Source organism: Barbus barbus (assembly GCF_936440315.1).
Source record: "Barbus barbus genome assembly, chromosome: 34".
NCBI lineage: Eukaryota > Metazoa > Chordata > Actinopteri > Cypriniformes > Cyprinidae > Barbus > Barbus barbus.
This window is the reverse complement of record NC_136762.1, coordinates 5,168,760-5,189,840: the sequence shown is the minus strand read 5'-3', so window position 1 is coordinate 5,189,840 and position 21,081 is coordinate 5,168,760. Positions and strand designations below refer to the sequence as shown.

General features: G+C 39.1%; 1 protein-coding gene across 3 annotated transcripts in view; it reads left to right on the top strand.

The window, feature by feature from the left end:
• Window positions 1–20,732, top strand: part of LOC306854270 (roundabout homolog 2-like) — a 346,492-nt gene extending 325,760 nt beyond the window's left edge. For 2 of the 3 annotated variants that reach the window (XM_079392145.1, XM_079392146.1), the window contains exons 20-28: window positions 31–306; window positions 6,712–6,871; window positions 7,855–8,118; window positions 9,196–9,404; window positions 15,313–15,498; window positions 16,074–16,232; window positions 16,670–16,924; window positions 17,999–18,193; window positions 18,349–20,732. In XM_079392145.1, the coding sequence (XP_079248271.1) occupies window positions 31–306; window positions 6,712–6,871; window positions 7,855–8,118; window positions 9,196–9,404; window positions 15,313–15,498; window positions 16,074–16,232; window positions 16,670–16,924; window positions 17,999–18,193; window positions 18,349–18,350 (1,706 nt within the window). In that variant the 3' untranslated portion in view covers window positions 18,351–20,732. Of the gene's footprint in view, window positions 1–30; window positions 307–1,413; window positions 1,540–6,711; window positions 6,872–7,854; window positions 8,119–9,195; window positions 9,405–15,312; window positions 15,499–16,073; window positions 16,233–16,669; window positions 16,925–17,998; window positions 18,194–18,348 lie in introns of all 3 variants that reach the window. The other variant, XM_079392144.1, reaches the window with a different exon arrangement.
• Window positions 20,733–21,081: the final 349 nt, after the last annotated feature.

The window sequence follows — 21,081 nt, the reverse complement described above, 5'->3', positions numbered from 1 at the left end:
CCTTTTATTCCATCTTCCTGTTCCACTCAGACGTGATGCCCAGCGCCCAGGCCGATAAGACGGGCACCATGCTTTCAGATGGAGCCATTTACAGTAGCATCGACTTCACCACCAAAGGTGGATTCGGGAGTCCAAGCCCCGCCTCCCAGGCCACGCCCTACGCCACCACCCAGATCCTCCATTCCAACAGCATTCACGAGCTGGCCGTCGATCTGCCCGAGGCCCAGTGGAAGACCTCCCTACAGGCCAAGCAGGAAATGGCCAACCTGGGCTACTCACTGCCAGACAAGAACTCCTGCAACAACAGTGAGTCGGGCTAAAGGGCCGCGGGTCTGTGTGTGTGTGTTTTGCATCCAAAATCTTTTGAAACAAAGCCAGTTGCTCTATTTCTGGATATTGCCTGAGGTTTGTATCAGTGTTAATTTGACCATCGTTGTATTAATGTTGCATTTTTCTGACATACAAGAACAATAAGACTGTATCATTGGCCCATAACAAAATCCATGACCCTTGAATATGTTTCCGACCAACCGCAATTTTTCTTTGGGCTAAAAGAATGTAATGTCATTAGCCAAGATTTATTCTATTTTGAAAAGCTTTTAGACAAATGCACTCTGCTTTTTTTGATCAAAAAAGTACTACTATCCATATTAATGAACTTATTCTCTGCAGTTGAGCAGAATGATAAATTATAGAAGTTCCTTAACGCAATTAAAAAGCATTTCCGCTTTCATTTGGACTTGAATAAACCTTTAACTATGAAATTACTGTAAATCACAAGTATAAATGTTTCCATGAACCGGTTAACTTGCCAACAAATAGAATTAATTCCAGGAAAATTAGCACTAATGTATGTTGTTAACCTCTGAATGAGACACTTTCCAAAGAAACTAGACAAATTGAGAGATTTTAAAGCAATTAGGGCTCTGTTCCAGAGCCTAGTGAATGGCCATGCTGTCTGCTACCTAAATAGGCAGCATCCTGAACGAAATAAATATACAGAAAGAAATTGCTGCAGAAAAAATAAATGCATATTATATTATATTATACATTTATTTTTAATATTATAAATAATTTAAAATTATTAGTAGTAATTTATATAGTTATATTTTATATATTATTATAAGCATTATAATTATTTATAATACATGTATAATAAATAATATATTTAAAAATTTAATTTGAATTGTTTATTTTAAAATAATTTTAATTATTAAATTTTTTTTTTTTTTTTTTTTTTATGTTCAAGTATTGAGTCTAAGCATTGTTAAAATAGGAAAGAATAGTATTTTTAAATAGGAGTTGTATGTGAGATCGGTGCTTTGCTTGTTGCTCTAACTGCACGCCCTTGCATGCGCTTGTGCCATCTTGCCCTCCACCTGATGCCACTTTTTTGCCCTTCGACTCCACTAGCACTCCTTTTCATTCCTGACTACCGATTGGCTGATGGATTGTCTAATAGAATGCCGCACAACCAATCACAGGATTTCAGCACCACCAGCTCCCACAACAGCTCAGATCGGAGCAACAGTCTGTCAGGTTGGTATTTCACCGGTCCAGGGTCAGCAGCCCACCCGCATCTTTCCTTCAATCTACCCCTCTTCCCTTGCAACTCCACTAACCGTGGTGCACACGCCATGACTCCTGCTCTATAATGTTGATAGTATGGGTTTGTTTAATAACTGTATTCCTCGTAGCTGTCGTGTCGACTGGGTCTACAGCCATTGTGCGATGACCTGGACAGAAAAGTCCTGTTTTTCAAAAAATAAAATACAAAAAGTAGGTCGTTTCTGGTGGTAAAATATGAACCTTTCTATGATGATGTTTTGATTTCATAAATTCATATTTTTAACCCTCTAGTGCTGTTCGAGTGGCAGTCCAAAATTACTTATTTTATTTATTTATTTAAATGAAGTGAATGTTCAGTAATGTTTTTTTATTTAATATTTTGTATTTTTAGGAGACTTTTATGGTACTAAATTATATTTATGTTTAATAGTTATGATATTTACTACCTGTTAACCACTTTTTAAGCATAAAAAAATAAATAAAACCTGAAAAAAAAAAAGTGAAACACAAAAATATTATGAAAAAGTTTCATTTTTTTATGAAATTTATATTTTCCAAAACATGTTTGTAAATCAAAGCCATATGTTCCAAATTTTAGGTTGATATCTCAAAAGTTGAGTTTTCATTTTGTTTGGCCATACCAATACCAAACGCTTCCATTAGATGAAATTTGCTTCCCATTCATTTCCAATGCATTCATTTTTGACCATGAACAGTACAAGTGTGACTATTTTTTTTCTGGACCGTTAAACCTTTTTAAATTATGTCCATGATTTTTTGTCCACATAGCAATGCCAAAACCTTTTCCAAAATTTTTGCCATTCCGATGAAGGGAAAAAAATAAAAAATAGTAATAATAATAAAGCCAAACAGCACCAGAGGGAGCTTAAAATGAAGCATTTTTGGTCTTCTCCTTTCACACTTTGGTTCCTCACAACACTTTTCACATGTGAAGGGGAAATGATGCATGAAACAATCCACTCAACCTTTATCTTCTGTCACCATTTGACCTGTTGCACATGCTGTAATTCCAGCAAAGCATCTTTTGACATTGTCATTAACCTTGTGTTAACAATGTCACTGTGTTTTTGATTTTAGCAGAGGTTTGTTTTGTCATAGGTTACTGTTGCAACGTTAAAGAAACCTCTCGGAAATGCACACACGCACTCGAGCAGCTTGATTTGAGTCGATTCCTCCCTTTAATGGTTACAAGCTACAATAAAATTCATGTACTGAAAATTACAATGTCATTTATAGGACACGGAGACGGCCCCCATCCTCTCGACTCGCTGTCCATGTGGCTCTCTTTCTCCTCTCTAATCAAGTTTCATGCCAGTGCTTTAACTGTGCAGTAATCCAACGCAGCCTCAGACATTAGATGGGAAGCTCTCCAAGCATCTGGCTCAAGTGTTTCATGGGCTACAATTAGGACTCCAAGGGTAGATTTAGGTCAAACATCTCAACCTCTTCAGGCGAGGATTGTTTAGAAGATAGAGATCAGTTGACCAGATCGAAACATTCTGATCTCTTTTAATCTTTGTACAGCATTTTAAGGGCCGTAATGATATTATGTGATATTGCATGTGTACTTTATATGTAGCGACCTGATTAACATGAAAACTGTTGTCGGATTTTATTATTTAGCATTCAGACAAATTATACAGATGACGCTTTTGGAAATATACACTTTCATTCAAATGTCAAAATACAGCGAAAAGAGTAATATTGTGAAATATTAGTTTGATTTAATTGAATATATACTGTATGTGACTCTGGACCACAAAACTGAAATTGAGATCTATACATAATCTGAAAGCTGAATAAATAATCTACAATAGAAAAATATTTGGCTGAGATGCAACTATTTGAAAATCTGGAATCTGAGGGTGCAAACAATGTAAATATTGAGAGCATAGTCTTTAAAGTTGTCCAAATGAAGTCCTTACGAAACAAAAATGAAGTTTTGAGATATTTACGGTAAGAAATTTACAAAGTATCTTCATGGAACATGATCTTTGCTTAATATCCAAATGATTTTTGGCATAAAAGAAAAATCTCTAATTTTGACCCATACAATGTATTTTTGGCTATTGCTACAAATATATCCCATTGATTTAAGACTAATATATATATAAAAGTGGAGAGAATAAATAAGGGTTATGTTTACATTTCCAAAGTAAAAGTCCATCACATTACGCTTGATTGTTTCCAAGCAAACGTGTACTTCATTTGTTTGCTGAGGATCATTTTGGCTTACTATCCCAAATAATTCTGAAATATTTGTCAGGGAATGGGTGTATCTTTTCAACAGAACTTTTTAATCTGTTCAGTGCTTGATACTATTTTTTTGACAAGTCGGGGTCTCACTTTGTATCAGAGATCGTGTTACTTTTAGCTTCTGATTAGGTATTTAATTCATTTAAATGTGTTTAAAGAGAGTGAAAACAGTAATGTTTCACCCACTTTCAGAGGGTATGTTTGCTGTTGCGCATGTGTCTTGAGCCAAAATTCACAGCCTTCTTTTGAAAAACTGAAAAACTCTCTTTTCTTAATCAGAAACGCATGCATTTTCTGTAATAGAAAGCCCATAAAGTCTTTGTACTGCCCCATTAAAAGCTAATTATTTTAAAATACTGTTATTACTTCTTTTTCCCACCGTAACATAGAATTAGATCATAATTCATTGTACAAGATAGAACAGGTCCGAGTTGAGCAAGCTCAATGATGTGTTAAAGGTGTGAAACTTATGAAACTCTCCTTCGCCGGCCTGGTTTGGCCTAACTCAGAAAGCGACCTCATGTTTATCAGTCGAGTCACTGCTGTCCCACAGCACCCTTGCTGTCTGTTTTCCTCACATTTTTTACATTGGTAATGTTAGGAGCTGCCCTGATTCCTCAGCAGAGACTCGTTTACATTATTGATGCCCTCTACTCGACAAACAGAGGGAGAAAGAAAGGAGGAAAGAGAGAGAGAGGAAGTGAGGGAGTGATTGAGTGATCTCTCCATTTATTGGCTGACGCCGCGTGTCACCCAGAGGAACGATTAGGAAACCCAATTACTCCCTCCCCCCACTCCAGCCACTTCTGCCTCTAGCCTGTTATTTTTTTTATTACTAGCATGCTTTATTCATCTTCGTTTGACACTTCCATCCCTCCGCAAGACTCCTAATGCCTCCTGCTCTCCCTCTGCAATCGGAACAATAGCGCACCGTCAGCGAGAAGTTCTGGCGATGAGAAAGCTCTGTAATAGGCTGACTGCCGAGAGTATCATAAACGTCAGCCACCGTATGACAAATCTGCCTTAAACTGTGCATAGCTACAGTACTCATCCTCTTGTGCTCGCTCTTTCACACTTGTTTTTGTTTTTGTTAAAGGAACAGTGCACCCAAAAATTTATATTTTGAAAACACTCACTTTCATGTTGTTCCAAACATGTGTGACATTCTTCATTTTGACACACAATTATTTTCTAATCATTATACTGGTTTTCCCTTTCTGGTTGATCTCTATGTACTGTACGATGAATGCAAACTGAGGTTTCAAGCAAAGGACAAAAAAGCGTCATAAAAGTGGTCCATATGACTAGCCTATATTTCATGTTTTCTGAAGTCATATGATGGCTTTTGAGGAACACACATTTATTCAACAAACAATGTTTTGTTTTAGTATTATTTATATAATATTAGTTTTAGTATTTTTTTCTTCTTTTTGTTGGTCTGACCTGGGTTCTCTGAACTTAAAACACCAGTTGTTTGAAAAGATTCAAAAGAACACATCTCATAAACTTTCTAAATGCACCAAGAATGACTAGTTATTTATTATTACTTAATTATTATAAAATCATAAAGAACTAATTATAGGGACCACTTTTACATTTGCATCGTTTTTAAAGCGTGACAGCCTCAGACTTTAATTCAACTCACTGAACAGCACAATTCTTCAAATTTCTTTATTTGGTTTTCACAGAAGAAACAAAGTCATATGGTTTTGGAACAACATGATCTTTTTAATTTTTGGGTGGAATTTTCCTTTAAGATCCAGGGAAGATAGTCTATTCATAGCTCTTGAATGTGATTCAACATGGCTTTTATATAATGTATAGCCCTGTCAAAGTCCTGGCATCATATTAAATAACATGATGTTTGAAGCCACAGGGTTGCCTGAATCGGAACATTTTGAGGCGGCAGGGATGATTAGAGGCCATTGGCAGACAGAGGCCGATGATGACAGATAGGATCCCATACAGCACAAGCCCCCCCCCCCCCCCTTTGCATTTGGCCATGTGTCTGACTCCATCAGCCTCTACTATTTTATGCCTGGCTTGAAATGCAGGAGGATCTGGCAACATGCGGCAACACACTGGTCATGTCGAGTTTGCACGTGGCGGCATTAATAATTTACCGTAATGAATCCTGCCGCCTCTGCATGAAGTCTGTGGAGGACACGCATATACATCATTTCCTCATCCCAAATGTCTTCATCTGGCATTGATGGCCATTACATTTAGATGGTTTTGTTAATTAGATTGTGACAAGGGTGATTAATTACTATCCTTCGTACTAGTTCTTGGGCAAGTGTGTGATTTGCCAAATCTTTTGTCCAGGGAGATTGTGGATGCAGCATATTCAAGTTCAACAGCTTTTTTTTCCCCATCTTTGACACATTCTGTTTCTTTCCCAATACTTTTTCTTAGAGTAAAGAAAAGTGCACATTCATAGAGTAGAACCAGAGTTGTATAAGCATAGTTATTCCAGCAAGTTGCATAAATAGCAATCATAGTTAAAAAGAGGTCAAAGGTTTTTTTTTCAGTATTTTTTTTTTTTTTTTAGTCTTCAGTCTTTGAGCCATTGACATGCTGCAAACATGCCGTTTCTTTCACCACACAGCCTTGAGATTGCTTTTATGGCCGTGTTGGCTTGTGAAAATTTTGAAAGCAGTTGGAGTTGTACATTCTAACATTCAAGCAATTGCGTTTGACAGTGGCATTGCAAGAGCCTTCACTTAGCATAGAGAATTTCAAGCACATGTCATGTTGGGAATAAATCGATTTTCTTTTTAAGGTGAAAACATGGAAATTGGCTAATCACATGGCATCGTTCAGCATTCAGGCTTTAACAAATATCCCCAACTTTTGCAATTGTAGGTGGGAAAGGTGGAAAGAAGAAGAAGACCAAAGCAAACGCCAAGCCCACCAAGATGAATGGCTCCAACTGGGCTAATGTTCCACTCCCTCTCCCTCCTGTCCACCCTCTTCCAGGCACAGAGATGGACCACTATGCCTCAGAGCACCATGACGGAGGAGGGTAGGGTTCAGAGTCACTCATTCAGCTCTACTTAGTACAAGTAATAGAGACACTCTATACTGAAAATTCAATGGTCACATCTATAATATCTAGACACTATGATCCATGCAATTAAGCATTGGATTTTGCCCATTAAGTGATAAAAATGGTGGTTTAAAATAATACCGGCCAAGATGTTTGTAAGAAATTGCTCAAAGTCTTGTTCTTGCTAGCTAATATATATCAATAAATCTGCTAATGGTATTTATTTATTCCTTAGAGAGTTAATCAAGCCACTAGCATTAAACGATTTATTTGTTATCCATTATAAATAGACGTAATATTAAAACCCTGTTTAACAAACTGTTCACGCTCAGCAACTTTTAATATACTTTCACCTACGACGGCACTCCACTCTTGTCTGAGATCAGCGTCGCCCCATCTGTACAGTTAAAAGAAAACATGAAGGTGGTGATACAAATTAAATACCCTGCTGGAGAGGTGTGCTTGCCTTTCAACCCTGTTAATTTCCATCTCGGAGAGTCATCGGGTTTAATAGGCTCTCTGGCAAATGAGTAGTCTTCTACGCAGTAAATCTCGCCACTGTCTTTAATGGCTTCAGATTAAAACTGTTATGTCCTACGGGATGTGCACTGACAAATTCCTCTAATGAATGTTGGCTTTATGACATGTATTATTTCAGTATGTATAAGCACAGTTCTGGGAAATAAGAAAAAGCAGCCACTCTGCCAGATCAGCCTGTATTAAAGAACAAGTAAAGCTGAGAAAATTCCTCTAGATTTAACCCAAGATTTACATCATTACCACTATGTTGCTAAACCTGAGTCTCACTATATCCATAACTGTTGGCTAGGCTAACATTTCTTAAAAAAAAAAAAAACAAGATTCCTTATTCTCTTGCCTAACACACACCTGTTAATGGGGTGCCACAGGGACCTGTCTGTGGTCTGTTTTCATTTTGTTTCTATGCTCATTTTTTTCAGATATGATAGTGACGGTTGGGGCCCACCCTTGCCCGTGCAGACGTACCTCCATCAGGGTTTAGAGGATGAGCTGGAGGAAGAGGAAGAACGGGTGCCTACTCCTCCCATAAGGGGTGTGGCCTCCTCCCCTGCAGCAGTTTCCTTTGGCAAGCAGTCCACAGCCACACTGAGCCCATCCCCACGTGAAGAAATACAGCCCATGCTCCAAGCCCACCTAGATGAGCTAACCCGTGCTTACCAGTTGGACATGGCTAAACAGACTTGGTAAGATCTCGATACACTGGATAATATGAGTGAATTTGATTTTAAAAATGTAGTTTAATATATTTGGGTATAATTCAACACTTACATTCTAAATTTGCTTTTTTGCCCTTTGTAGTAAAAAGTTTGAGCACCTCTTCAGGCACTAAATGCAATTGTAAAATATAAAAATGACTATTTAACATTGAAGATTCAAAGAGCTGTTTTTTTTTTTTTTTTTTACTTAACTGGCTTCCTTTTTACCCGCACAAACTGAATTAAATTAAATAAAAAGATCTGTTTTTATTGCACCACATTTGTTAGTCATTTTCAACAAAGGCATGATTTAAATGAAAAAGGTCGATGTAGGTGAATTAAATATGAAAACAACTGATAGTTGTTCCTCCCAGACTGCATAAAGCATTCTTATAAAGCCCCCATGCTAAAGCCATGCTTCAACCTGTCTTTCCAAGAGAAACCAACTTCCGCTTATTACAGTCGGCACTGCAAGGAAACGGCCTCTACTTGTCAGGAGGAAGATGTCATGTTACCACCATAATGAGTATGTTGCTCATAGAACATTTGTGACGACTGGGAAGAGCACATAATTATATCCAAATCCTGGCACAGACCGCATCAAAGCAGCAGCAGCACTGCACAAAGTCACACTGATACACACACACACACACACACACACACATATATATATATATATATATATATATATATATATATAGATAGACAGAGTAGGGCTGTCATCTAACCTAGCTGTCTAGTGGGTGACAGCCGCAGCAAAGACATGCCTGTGGTGGTTGCCATTGTATCCTCTTCAAGCTGCAATTAGTAGGTCATTGTGTTAGCATGCAAACCGTGGCGCTGCTGAATTAGCCGAATTGTCCCAATTCATCGGAGAGATGACAACGAATGTTCTAGGAATACCAAATTTCGCCTGACAGAAAGCACACCCCACGCATTTCTCTTTTGTTTAGGCTTGTCGCTCATTGACACCCTTTGTCTCCTTCTGACAACCCTTGAAGCTCTTGCTTGGTTATGCAAAAAAAGTGTGGTATGTTCACGATTGACTTCTTGAATTCTCCATAGGCACATGCAGTGTGGGCCTTACCCGCCCCAGGCCCCTGCACCACCCGTGGGTTATATCTCCAGCACCCTAGTGTCTGATATTGAGACAGACCTTCCTGACGAAGATGACGAGGAGGAGGAGGACGAGGGATATGAGATGTCGCCGCAAATTAGGGGCATGGAACACACACCAGGCTCCAGCATGGACAACTTGGACAGCTCTGTTACGGGTAAGCCTACATTTTTTTATTAATTTCTCATTTATATGAACTTCTACTTTGAAGGAACATTCTAAAGTTCTTCAAAAAGAGCATAAAGCCCTTATCTAATCCTTTGAACTATTCAGTTGGGTGCACAGTCAGATGTCCGGTGCAGATTGCGTTCTTTCAATGCAGGGGTGGTCATTTCATTTGCTCATTATCTCATCCGACATCCTCTTAATCGGGGATTTCTATCTCTGTTATATCATTTCAGGACTCAGTTTGAACCCAGAATGGACGGTAGAGACAAAAATCGATATAACTTTTTATTTAAAAAGTTAATTAAAACGCAGTCCATTTGGTCAGAGACACCAAACGATATGATCTACTCACATATCAAATTACAATTCAACAGCATGTGCGGCGTAAAGATAAGACAATAAAACATAGGTACTGATCTCTAATCTAAAAGCAGCATATTTCAGTCCAGCGGGCACTTTGAGATTGTACTGCTGATGTTTATATGGGAACCGGTCATGGTTTATTCACATGTGTACCTCATTTGGTGGCTTTGTTTGCCCTAGCATGGTAAAATACTGTTTTGCTCTGCTTGTCTGCAAATAGCTGCATTGTTTGTCATTATGCTCACGTGTGTGGCGGGTGCTTATGTTTATTCCCACCTCAACTGAAAATGGCCGCACTGAAATCCAGTTTGTTCAGGCATTTGGGAATGAATTCCAATCACAGTTATGAGGAGTAACAAACTAAAAGACTAAATGAATATGAAATACTAAATGACAATTGTTCAGTAAAACTGGACTAAACCTCTTAAAAATTGTAATAATAGTTCACAGTATTACTACTTTTAGTGTATTATTGATTAAATAAATTAAAGCCTTGGTGAGCATAAGAGACAACTTTATAAAATTTTACCAAACCAAAACCGTTGAATGGTAGTGTGTAATATTTTCATGTATATGTGTAATATTATTATTAGAATGAAATACTCAAGCATTTCCATTGCCTCCATTTTCCCATGAAGATTTTGAAAAAATTTCACGTTCATGGCTCCATTTTCCCATTGAAGACAGGAGGCACCATTTCCATTTTACAACTTATTGAAAGGGTTTTATGGTCCGTCTGTCATAGGGGACACGCGAAGGGTATGGCATTGTGGGGTTAGAATCTAAAAGTCCTCTGTTCTCCAATTTACCACAGGACTGAGGCAAAATGGGCCACTGGTGTTCCTCTAATTAGGCAGAGATGTATTCATTATCATTGCACTTGTATGCATTATCATGGGTGCAGTCAGTCCCGGGCCCATATGCAAAAAAAATTGTAAGGGCCCCTCCATATGAAATGGGCTCCAACTCAGTTAACTTGTTGATTTTTCTGATTTAAATAACGTTACGTGACTATTATCAAGCTGTTTTAATGACAGTATAAATGCTTGGAAATAATATTTAACGCTTTCAAGTCTTTTTTTTTTTTGTGCGATCGTTTTTACGATCAACTTAAGCTGGCTGCACACTAGATGATTTTAACCGATTTTAAAATCATGGGAGACCACAGACATGAAGACAGTTCAACCGATTTTTAGCCTTATAATCCTCTGAACGCGCACACTAGATGATTCGAGCAGACCATGAGACCGCACACTTGAAGACTGTAGGAACGATTTCACAGTGACACGGAGACTCGCGAGATCAAACGTGACTTTAGAAGAAAAACAAATAGAGGACAGTCGACTTTGTCAGCTGCCTCTCCTGGCATGCGTTCTGTTTCACAGTGAAAATCATATGGATGATGTTCTCTGCTTTCACGGCTGTCAGGTTTCGCTATAGAAGCACGCAACATCCGCTGAGTGACGCTTGCTTGCTCTCATTGGCTATTGCGGTTATCACGTCAGAGGCAGCCCGATCAAGAGTCGTAAATATCAAACACACGCTCCGTCTCGATCGGGAGCAGATAAATAATTGTAATGACACCACACAATAGAACATTTTTGGACCAAAAATTGCTTGCGACAAGCCGCGGATCGGGGGTGCAAATCGGCCTTAAAATCGGTCTTAAAATCCTCTAGTGTGTGGCCAGCCTTAAGCTTACGATGCTTTTGGGAAACACAGCCCTGTTTGTTTTCTTTATTTTAACAATAGCAAAACGTTTTGTTGATATTGTGGGTGCACACAAATAAAATTATATGCAGCTTCGAATGATGTATACTCTTACCTTTATGAGGAAAAATTATGGCGTATTTTAATTTTCCACTCATATTAAGAAAAAAAAATGCAAGTGATCTCGCTAGCGCCTCCGTGTCCTTCAAAGCGCGCTTTAAAATATTTTAAATTTTAGATAGTTTAGAAGTTTCATCTGGTCTTGTTGAGATATATAGTTGAGTATTATCAGCATAACAATGAAAACTAATCCTGTATTTTCTAATAATATTACCAAGAGGCAACATGTATATTGAAAATAGCAGAGGACCTAGGACAGATCCTTGTGGTACTCCATACTTATGATACTGGTGATAATTGAGATGACTCCCCATTTAAATGAACAAAGTGGTAGCGATCAGACAGGTAGGATCTAAAAGCTTCCACTTTTAGCACAAACGATTTGATATGTATCACCCATTTATCTTAATTTTTTTCATTTATATTGTGAAATGCATGAAGTTTATGTCATGTCTCCAGTCGTGTTTATTTGAGAAGGCTGCGCTTATCAAACATATGCTCAACTCACTGTCTGGCGCTGGCCGCTTGGTATTTAAAAATAAAAATAAAAACTTGAATTTAACAAACATAAAATGTTCCAATCATGTTTCTAAATTAACTTAACGAAACGAAATATAACCACAAAACCTTTTTAGTTTGAACTTTTTTTTAATGGCTGCAATAGCAGCTGTGTAAAGGGGAAGAGAGAGAGAGAAAAAAGACACTGGTTCGGGTCGGACTCGGGCGGAGAATTCTGATAAGCTGTCAGACAAGAGCCGGGCCCGTGCAGGGCTCTATATTCGTTCCCTTGTTTCAATTAAATGTTCCCCCTTGGCTCGGCAGGCCCCCAATCTAGATAGATAGATAGATAGATAGATTTTGAGTCTCTTTTACAGGACTAGACCTGTGAGGTGCATTTTCCCCTGAATGCTGTAGCATTGTTCGTCTCTGACATCTCTCTGGACTGAGATATCTGGAGAAACACAAAGCAAGTGCTGTTCAGTGGTGGCTGTGTCCTCCTGTAAGACTCTCGACAGCTTCTTTTCACTGCTTTCTTCAACCAGTGTCCTTTGTTTTTGCCCACAGTAGCACCAAACTGACACTACACTAGTTACTGCCAGACCCAGAGGCAGAGATTTGTCCTTTCTGAAGAGAATAAAACAGTTTTAACAACCTTTTCTTTTGGGCAGCTTAGTTAAGGTGAAATAAAGATCGCTGTAACATATTTTTCTTTATCGTGTTTCATTATTTATCGCATACACAATCCATGAGTTTGTGAAATAGTGAGAGTGTTTTATGGGAGTTGTAATGTGAGCAGTGAGCTCACTGTCCTGCTCCCAAAAACCCTTGCACCAACTGAGGTCACGTGTCCTAAGGCGGGCGTCTCCGCCTACTCATCAAGGGGAATGATTACGGCACTTAATGATATGCAGATGAGGGCTCAGGGCAGTGTAAATCAGCTTTAGTGGCAGCAGGGTGCTGGATGAGTTTTACAGTCCTGCGTAACTCCATTGAGTCGACCTGTGAATATTATCAGTGGATTATCGGAATGGAAAGATGCTTCAGTGGTGTCAAAAATAGCTGTTATTGAATCCATAAAATGTCAGATTTTTTATCAGTCTTATATTTATAGCAGCTACAGTATTCCAGCTTCAAACATTGCCGTTTGTGACTGCCAACTCCAAATTAGCAACAATTTGTGGGAAGTTCAGTTCATGGTAAGCCATGCTGTATAAAAACATTTGGGTTTGCGAACGTGATCCAAAATTTATGTTGGCCGGAGAATTGTTATTGTTTTGCAGCTGCCAGCATTATTATATGGTGAAGAGTGAAAGCGTGGTATTTTCGGGGATCTGTTTTAGGTGGCTGGTTGTTAGAGAGGATGTCGTCTCTGGAGGAGGCACGAGGCACTGAGGCATAGTGCAGGTATTCTGCAGGAGCTGTCCTCTCTGATGTGGAGCTCTGTACCCGCCTCTGTCTCTACCAGCACATCCAATTCATTATATGCAGTCTTGCTTTGCTGGTCTCGAGGGACTTAACTTTTTTAGCGAAACAAAGCCATATGCAGTTTCTGAGGAAATTAAAAGGAAGAGACTGCTTGGAAGGTGTTTTTTTTTTTTTTTTTGGTCTGCATCCTATTCTTCTTTTCTATTTTAGACAAGAGAAACAAACTAAATGTATGTTGGTGCTTTGAAATTCTTTGTTATATTTGCAGGTATTATAATAGGATTTTATTTAAAAAAAAAAAATTGGGGGGGGGGGGGGTTATATGCTAGCATGTTACACTATGTATACAGTGTTACTGATTTTCCATAATAATAATAATAATAATGATGATAATAATTCATTATGTATTCATTGAATAACTATATTTTATTAGAAGTAATGAATGATTTTTAAAGCTGTATTTTTAAGCTATAAGGACTACATTACTGCAGTGCTTATTCTTTTAGATGGTTTTACTTTTTTTCTGCATATTAATCTGGGATAGAAAATATTTTATCATTGACAAACTATAACAATACATGTAATAAATCTTTCACCAAAACCTAATTAGCTCAATGTTAGATCTTGAAACCAGACATATTACCCAGGCTACAGTAACCACTGTTACCCTCTTAACTTTCTCCTTGGAACATTAAACAATAGTCGTGCCATCTCACATCGGCTTCCCTGAGGATGTTTGTACCGGGTTTCCATCAATCAAAAAAATGCATGCCATAAATCTGACAAGTGCCAAAGAAGAAGAACAGCACGTAGCCGTGTGGTTGCTTTGATCATGCTGCGTGTTTCCGTGTGCGATATCAGCTGCTTCACCTCAGGCCACGCGCAGGTGCGTGCGTTCCTTCCTATCAGAGCAATCAAAAGGAAGGGAGGTGTAGTCAGGTGGCGGGTGTAAGTTTATTTGGAGGATGGAAATAGGATACATTACTGAAGGGGAAAAAAACCTAACAGCTTGGGTTAGTGAAACAAAAATGATTAAATGACATTAATGTTTTAGTTAAGAAATTATGCATGTATTGTAACAGTTATGCTTTGCCTCAAGCCTTTGTGTATTTTTGTTGTTTGCTTCTCTTTTTTTCTTGTTTTTCTTTTTTCACTTTGTCTCATGTTAATGTTGATTTTGTTGTCTTTAATTTAGTTTTTAGTCTTTTTCGTTTTTTTCTGTAGTTTTGTGTGCCTGGGTGTTTTGCTTTTTTGTTTTGTTTTGACTTGTATATTTTCCATATTCTCCCCTCCTCAGTCATTTTGTTTTGAATTTTTAGTTTGATGTGATTTTGTTGTCGTTTGTTTTCTTTTTTATTCTTTTTCTTTGTTTATTTTTTTGTTTTTTTGTGTGCCTTTGGTGTTTTGTTTCTTTGTTTTGGCTTGGATTTTAATGTTTTTCGTAATCTACCCTCCTCAGTCATTTTGTTTTGGTTATTAGTTTCATTACATTACCTAATATTATGATGGTGGCTGACTCATTTCTTATCAAACATAGCTCACCTGTGGTATATAACACATCTTTTTTCAGATAAGAGAATTATCATTTCCAGCACACACCAAAGCCCCATTATATTATTCTGGTAAATTTAGTTTGCTGTTTGCCTTTATAAAGGTATCATTAATTTATTAGCATTTAAATATTAATAAAGTAAAACCTCAGAGTACGTCCTGTTTTTCTGGACTATAAAACTAGCAAACCTGGTCAATCTAACACCCATGCGGCCGCTCCCCTCCAGGCTCCATGGTGAATGGTTGGGGCTCGGCTTCAGAAGATGATGACAGAAACTTCTCCAGCAGAAGGTCTAGTGCCGGCAGCTCCTCTGACGGCTCACTCTTCACCCATTGCAGCTTTGCACGAGCCCTGGTGGCAGCAGCAGACAAGGCTGGTTACCGTCTGGACGGCACAAGCCTGAGCAAGAGAGGTCGGTTTAGAGGAAACAGGAATTCGAGTCTGGAAGTCTGGTTTTTGCTGACTACAATATGGCTCACTCTTAACAGAATGATGCTTCTTTTCTGCTTTCTGGTGAACTCCTGGTGAAGCAGCATGGTGCAACTACTAACAACTTGATGGATTTTGCTTGGTGGATTTTGGCGATGACTGTTTTCACTTAGCAGGGTTTTGGTCTTGCGTTTTCAGTGAAGGGATTCAGTTTACACTGTAAGCGAATGAATTAACTGGAAACAGATGCAGCGCTGATGTTTTAAGATTATTTTATTATTGACTTCAGGTTTGACTTCATGCCTCTTTCTGACTCTATGATGATCTTAATGATCTTCATAAAACCATTTCCACAGTCTTAAACCTTTTCTCCAACAGGCTTTGCAATAGAAATGAAATATTGATTGATTCTGCTGCTTCTAAATCAAACTAACAAGCTATCCGCCCTCCACCTGAGCATCCTGCCATGCTTTCCTTTTAAGATTTGTTTATCACCTCTGCAAGTAGTGTTTTGATAGCATTGTGCGCTAAACAAGATTCTCTCTTTGCTCCCTGCAGATAAAGGTCTACATCATAGACCTCGTCCAGCTAGCCCTTTCTCCACAGATGGAAGCACGGTGGGCTCACACAGTCTGGGTCACCAGCGGGCGGCAAGGCCCACCCGCAAACACAAAGGCCCTGGCACTGCCCCGCACCGCCGCGATGCCAGCGCTGATGGTGAGTTTAAGTCCAGTTTTTACTGAAAAGATAATTCCAAAGCCTGGTTCATGTTAGATCAGTTTAATCCACGAAGACAAAACCAAAAACAATAAATATTTAATTACTTATGCAATGGTTTAGACCACATTTGAAGGCCAAAAAAACGGTTTACAATAGATTGTAGATCTCTTGTATGTTTTATTGAATTAATGTGGAAGTTAGCATTGGTTAAAGGAGACAGATGGGGTAATAAGCAAATGCATGTAGCAATAGCTAATATCCAAGCCATTATAATCATTTATCAAACAGAATGAAATCAATATTACCCTTTTGAGGGCATTTATGTAGATACAAAAGACACCTATTGTCAAATGATGATAAATGCTCAATGCACATAAATGGAAATGCTGTACCTATTGTTTGAATTCAAATGGCCCTTCCTGCTTCTTTCCCAGATCTGCCTCCACCACCAGAGCCTCCACCCTGCCAGACAGCTCGTGTCCAGGGGGCGAGGAACATGCCCAACCCCTCGGACCGCAAGGCTTCCTCCTTGGAGAGGCAACCCATGATGGGCCTGGAGGAGATGAAGAGTTCCTTGGACCGGCAGGCCCGAACCTCACTGGAGCGTCACCAACAAGCCCAGGACAGACTGGGATCCATAGAAAGAGGAGAGGAGAGCAGAAGAGGACAGAAAAATTGTCCTGTTTCAGGTAGGACGATTGATGACTTACCTTGAGTTCTGATGACATTTTGAAATCTAAAATTGACTCATAAAGGAGAAACCACATTAGAAGCAGTGTTTTGAATACTGGTTCCAAGCAGGGGATACTAGTTAGTAACTTGTCCAACAAGGGATCCTTGGTTAGCCAGTCTCTCAAAGAACAGGAATGGACACCACTGAACTCCATGGTCAACCAGCTTGTCCATAAAGACATTTTGGTCAACCAGCTTCCAGAATTTGAATGGTCTACCAACTAGTCCAGCTCCAAACCAGCTCTAACCAGCCTGATCTTTAGCAGGTTAATGGACATCAGAAATGCTTTTTTTGGTGTTTTAACTTGATGGTGAAATATGTTTTCATGAAAGACCTGAACCTGATCTTATATGTCCACATGAGTTAATCAGCCTGGCACAGTAAACATGCTCTTAATTCAGCAGAGCAGGTCTGTAAAATATTATCTTGCTATCGTGGCCATCAGAGGCAGATGTTTGACAGCGCCAGCTGTGGACCCTTGGCATTCATTTACGGTCCCTGCTGTAAGGAGGCCAAGCTGGAGCAAATGGATTGCCTTGTCTCCCCCTCTTAGTGAGCTCTTCCATGGCCAACACCGGCCTTCTCCAGGAACCAGCAGACAGGAGGCACACTTAGTTGCACAGATGTACCCTAATCGTTCCAGCCCTCATTTTTCACTGAATACACACACACACGCTGCAATGAAGCCGAGCTCCATCTGTGACTGTCTGATCATTAGGATCCACCATTCTGGGTTTCCAGCCCAAACGAAGCATAAAGAACCAGGCCTGGATCTGGCGCGACACAGAGGGGGATGTGGATTGGGCAAGCCGTATAGTTTGGTCTCATATGTCTTCATTTTCATTTTAAACTTCAGTGTGGAGATTCGTTTAGCCATTGGAGCAGATTACTAATGAGTAGGGTTTGGTCAAAGCTGGCACGAGTTGGTCACTTCAGTATTAGTCAGAAAGAAACCAATCATGGACATGGAAAAGCTAAAAAAAAAAATATTTGCCAGTAAATGTATGGGTTTGAATATTTGTGTTTTCAGAAGAGGCCATATTGCCATACAACAAACCGTCATTCCCATCTCCCGGGGGCCACAGCTCTTCTGGGACAGCCTCCTCTAAAGGGTCAACGGGTCCTCGTAAAGGTGAAGGGACAAGGGGACAGCACCAGCGCTCCACCACGGAGCAGGGCGAAAGCAGCTACATAGGGACCAACACGCAGTACTCTGGAGAGTTATGTAAGTCTGAGCAGGTTATTCTGGTACAACTTTGGTACAACATACAAGTTTGGAACCTTGATGGTTTAAAAGTTCCCCAGTCAAGTGTTGATGGTTTACCTTTTCTAGAGCTGTATAAAGAACTGACTGGCATGTTCTCTTTGTATTGTTTTCAGAGTGAGCCTTTTTGATGGAAACTGAAGAATGCCTTTATCTGTTCTGGAAATGCCTCACCTGCTTGGTGCAATGGACTCGTGAAGCATTAGAAGGAAGAAGGAAAAAAAAAAAAAAAAGAAGAAAAAAGTATGAAAAGGACAAACTGTAAATGTGATGTAAAGATGGACATGCAACCCACAAGATTCGCAACATCCCTCACCTTCCTCCTTAAACTATTCATTCACAGAAAAAAGAAAAAATGATGGAAGACCTGAGATCTGAGTCGCCCAGCTTTGGTGAACTTGCGAAAAGGAAATCGAGTTTCCTGTAAATATATTCTTGACATCGGAGATTGAAAATGACATTATTGTTATTGCATTGCTATGCAAGCCGAGTTCTGTTTCTGCGCTCTCCTCCCTCTTACGCTGTTGGTCGTTTGTACGATATGTGAATTGATGGGCTGTGGTGCCATATAAATTATGTTGTCATCCATCATTTGTTAATACTTCTCATGAATTAATTGTTGTCATTATAATAATTATTATAATTAATTATTTTCTTTTGCACTGCAATTTTGGTGATAAGCACAAAACCATAGCTCCTGCTGACATGAAGAATTGGAGGAAAGGAAATGTGAAGGGGAGTTTCTGTACTGTAACTAGAGATAAGAAAATATATAACCGTGTACAGAGATATATTAAGATATGCCTGCATCTATGCCGGCGGAAAGACTTACAGTTCTGACGAAATGAGTTACGAACTTTCGGCAGTGAGGTTCCTGAGAGAGGAACCGGACCCTCTCCGTGCTGGAAGTAGTCACAGTTGGGTTGGGGAACTGTTTGCAGGGAAATTTATCCTAGGTGGTTCTATTTTCAACACGTCCAGCTGCCCCTACTAGTTAATATTACGCAATCTAGTCCACTTGGTCCAATTGGAACATATTTAGGCCAGATCTTTGAACTACACTGGACTACAGGTACCAACTTTGCCTCTTCCCCTGCTCACTCTTTTGCCGCTTGCTTTTTTTTTTGCGTTCAAGTCTTTAATTTAGTCCATCTGAGCATAGCAAAATTAATTGACACCAACTTGGCTAACGTTTGGAGGTGACTTTGGGCATAGAGTTCAATTGGGCTTTTTAATTTTTTGATCTCCACTTAAAATTTGACGACAAGCACTTGAAAAGTAAGTAATTTAAAAGCCATATGAACAAGACTACAATACCCCTGCCTTCCCGTAAGGCTTCTGCCTTACTCTAGAGGTCTTGCAGACGTCAATTTCCGGGCTTGTCTTGAGATTCTGCATACATCTCAAATCACAAGTGGAGAATCAATTCAGGTAACTTAATTTAACATTTTTGTTGAGCACTTAATGTATCTTGTTTTTTTTTATATTTCTGACAAATGTCCCAAAGCCTTGTTTTTAAGTTCTACTTTACCTATGCAGGGCACTGAATCACTAATATCCATAAATAAATCCACATTCATTGGTATCTTGATTCAGACAGTCGTCCTGTAATCACATGTTGAAGTCTCAAAATGACTATCGAGCTAAAGCCAATAACATTATGCATTTGACTTTGCAAAAATATGGCAATATCTCTCACACGATCGCTAAGGCATAGTGGTCGTACGATTTTTTCACGTCCTCGGTGTGTGCTGTACAACGTCAGTCAGACCTCCAGAAAACGTTTCCACTGTCTTTGGCCAATACATACAGTACGTTTACCGAACAGTCCAGTCGGTTCTTTTTGCTTGATGAAATTTTACATATATAAATATATTCTAAAAACAAAATGTACAAAAGGCTGCTCAAAGGATATTTTTTACTGTGGAATCTTCAGGAGTAACTGGTGAAATGACTGTTTTCTTTCATTATTTCCGTCTTTTTCCGTTTTTGTACGTTACTGAGGAGAGCTCTCCCAAACCGGGCTGACGTGCCGTCCCATGTCTTTCTCTCAGAATTCACATCATTTCAACGCTAGTGTCCAGCTGTTTGGAATAATGAGGTGCGAACGAGTATCTCAGGTGATTTTACATCTATATCGGTGGTGTTAATGTGGGTGTATATAAATGTATATATTCATATGCATCCTCACGTAAGAGAGTTCATTCCATGTTCGCTATTGAAACGTTTCTCCACCCCTTGTACCTGATGGATTGCTATGCTCTCTCTTCCTTTTTTGGCCCTGTCGACAGTGGATTTCATTCCTTTCTCTTCCATCTGAAAACGTGCCGGTACACTAAATGTCCATAAGACAAAGATGTCACTTACAGAACATACCAAAATTAATATTGATATTTCTAATGTCCTAATGCATTTTAGTGTCTTTTTTAATACTTGTTTCTTTAAACATCACAGTGTTGTTGTTTTTTTGTATTTATTAAGATAATAAAGGTATATTGTGAAAAATGCATCAAGGTCTATGGTGTCTTTCTCCTTGATTTCCTGCACACTTCACACCGAGGCTTTGTTTTCACGGGCTGAATCGGCTGAATTTGAGACGCTCAGATAATTTTTTATCATTTGTATGCGCAACCTCCTGCTGCTTTCTCAACAGAAAGGCTACAAAAGGATGATAAATACAGAAACGACGACAAAAGTCATCAATCCTTTCCAGAGATACGGGCACATGCTGTTTTTTTAATGGCACATGGTCTTATTCTGCCTCCCTTTACATCTGTACTATACATGTTTTTGCAGAAATGTAGATTATGTACAATGAAAACTGTGAGCTTTTGAATGAAATCTCTAGA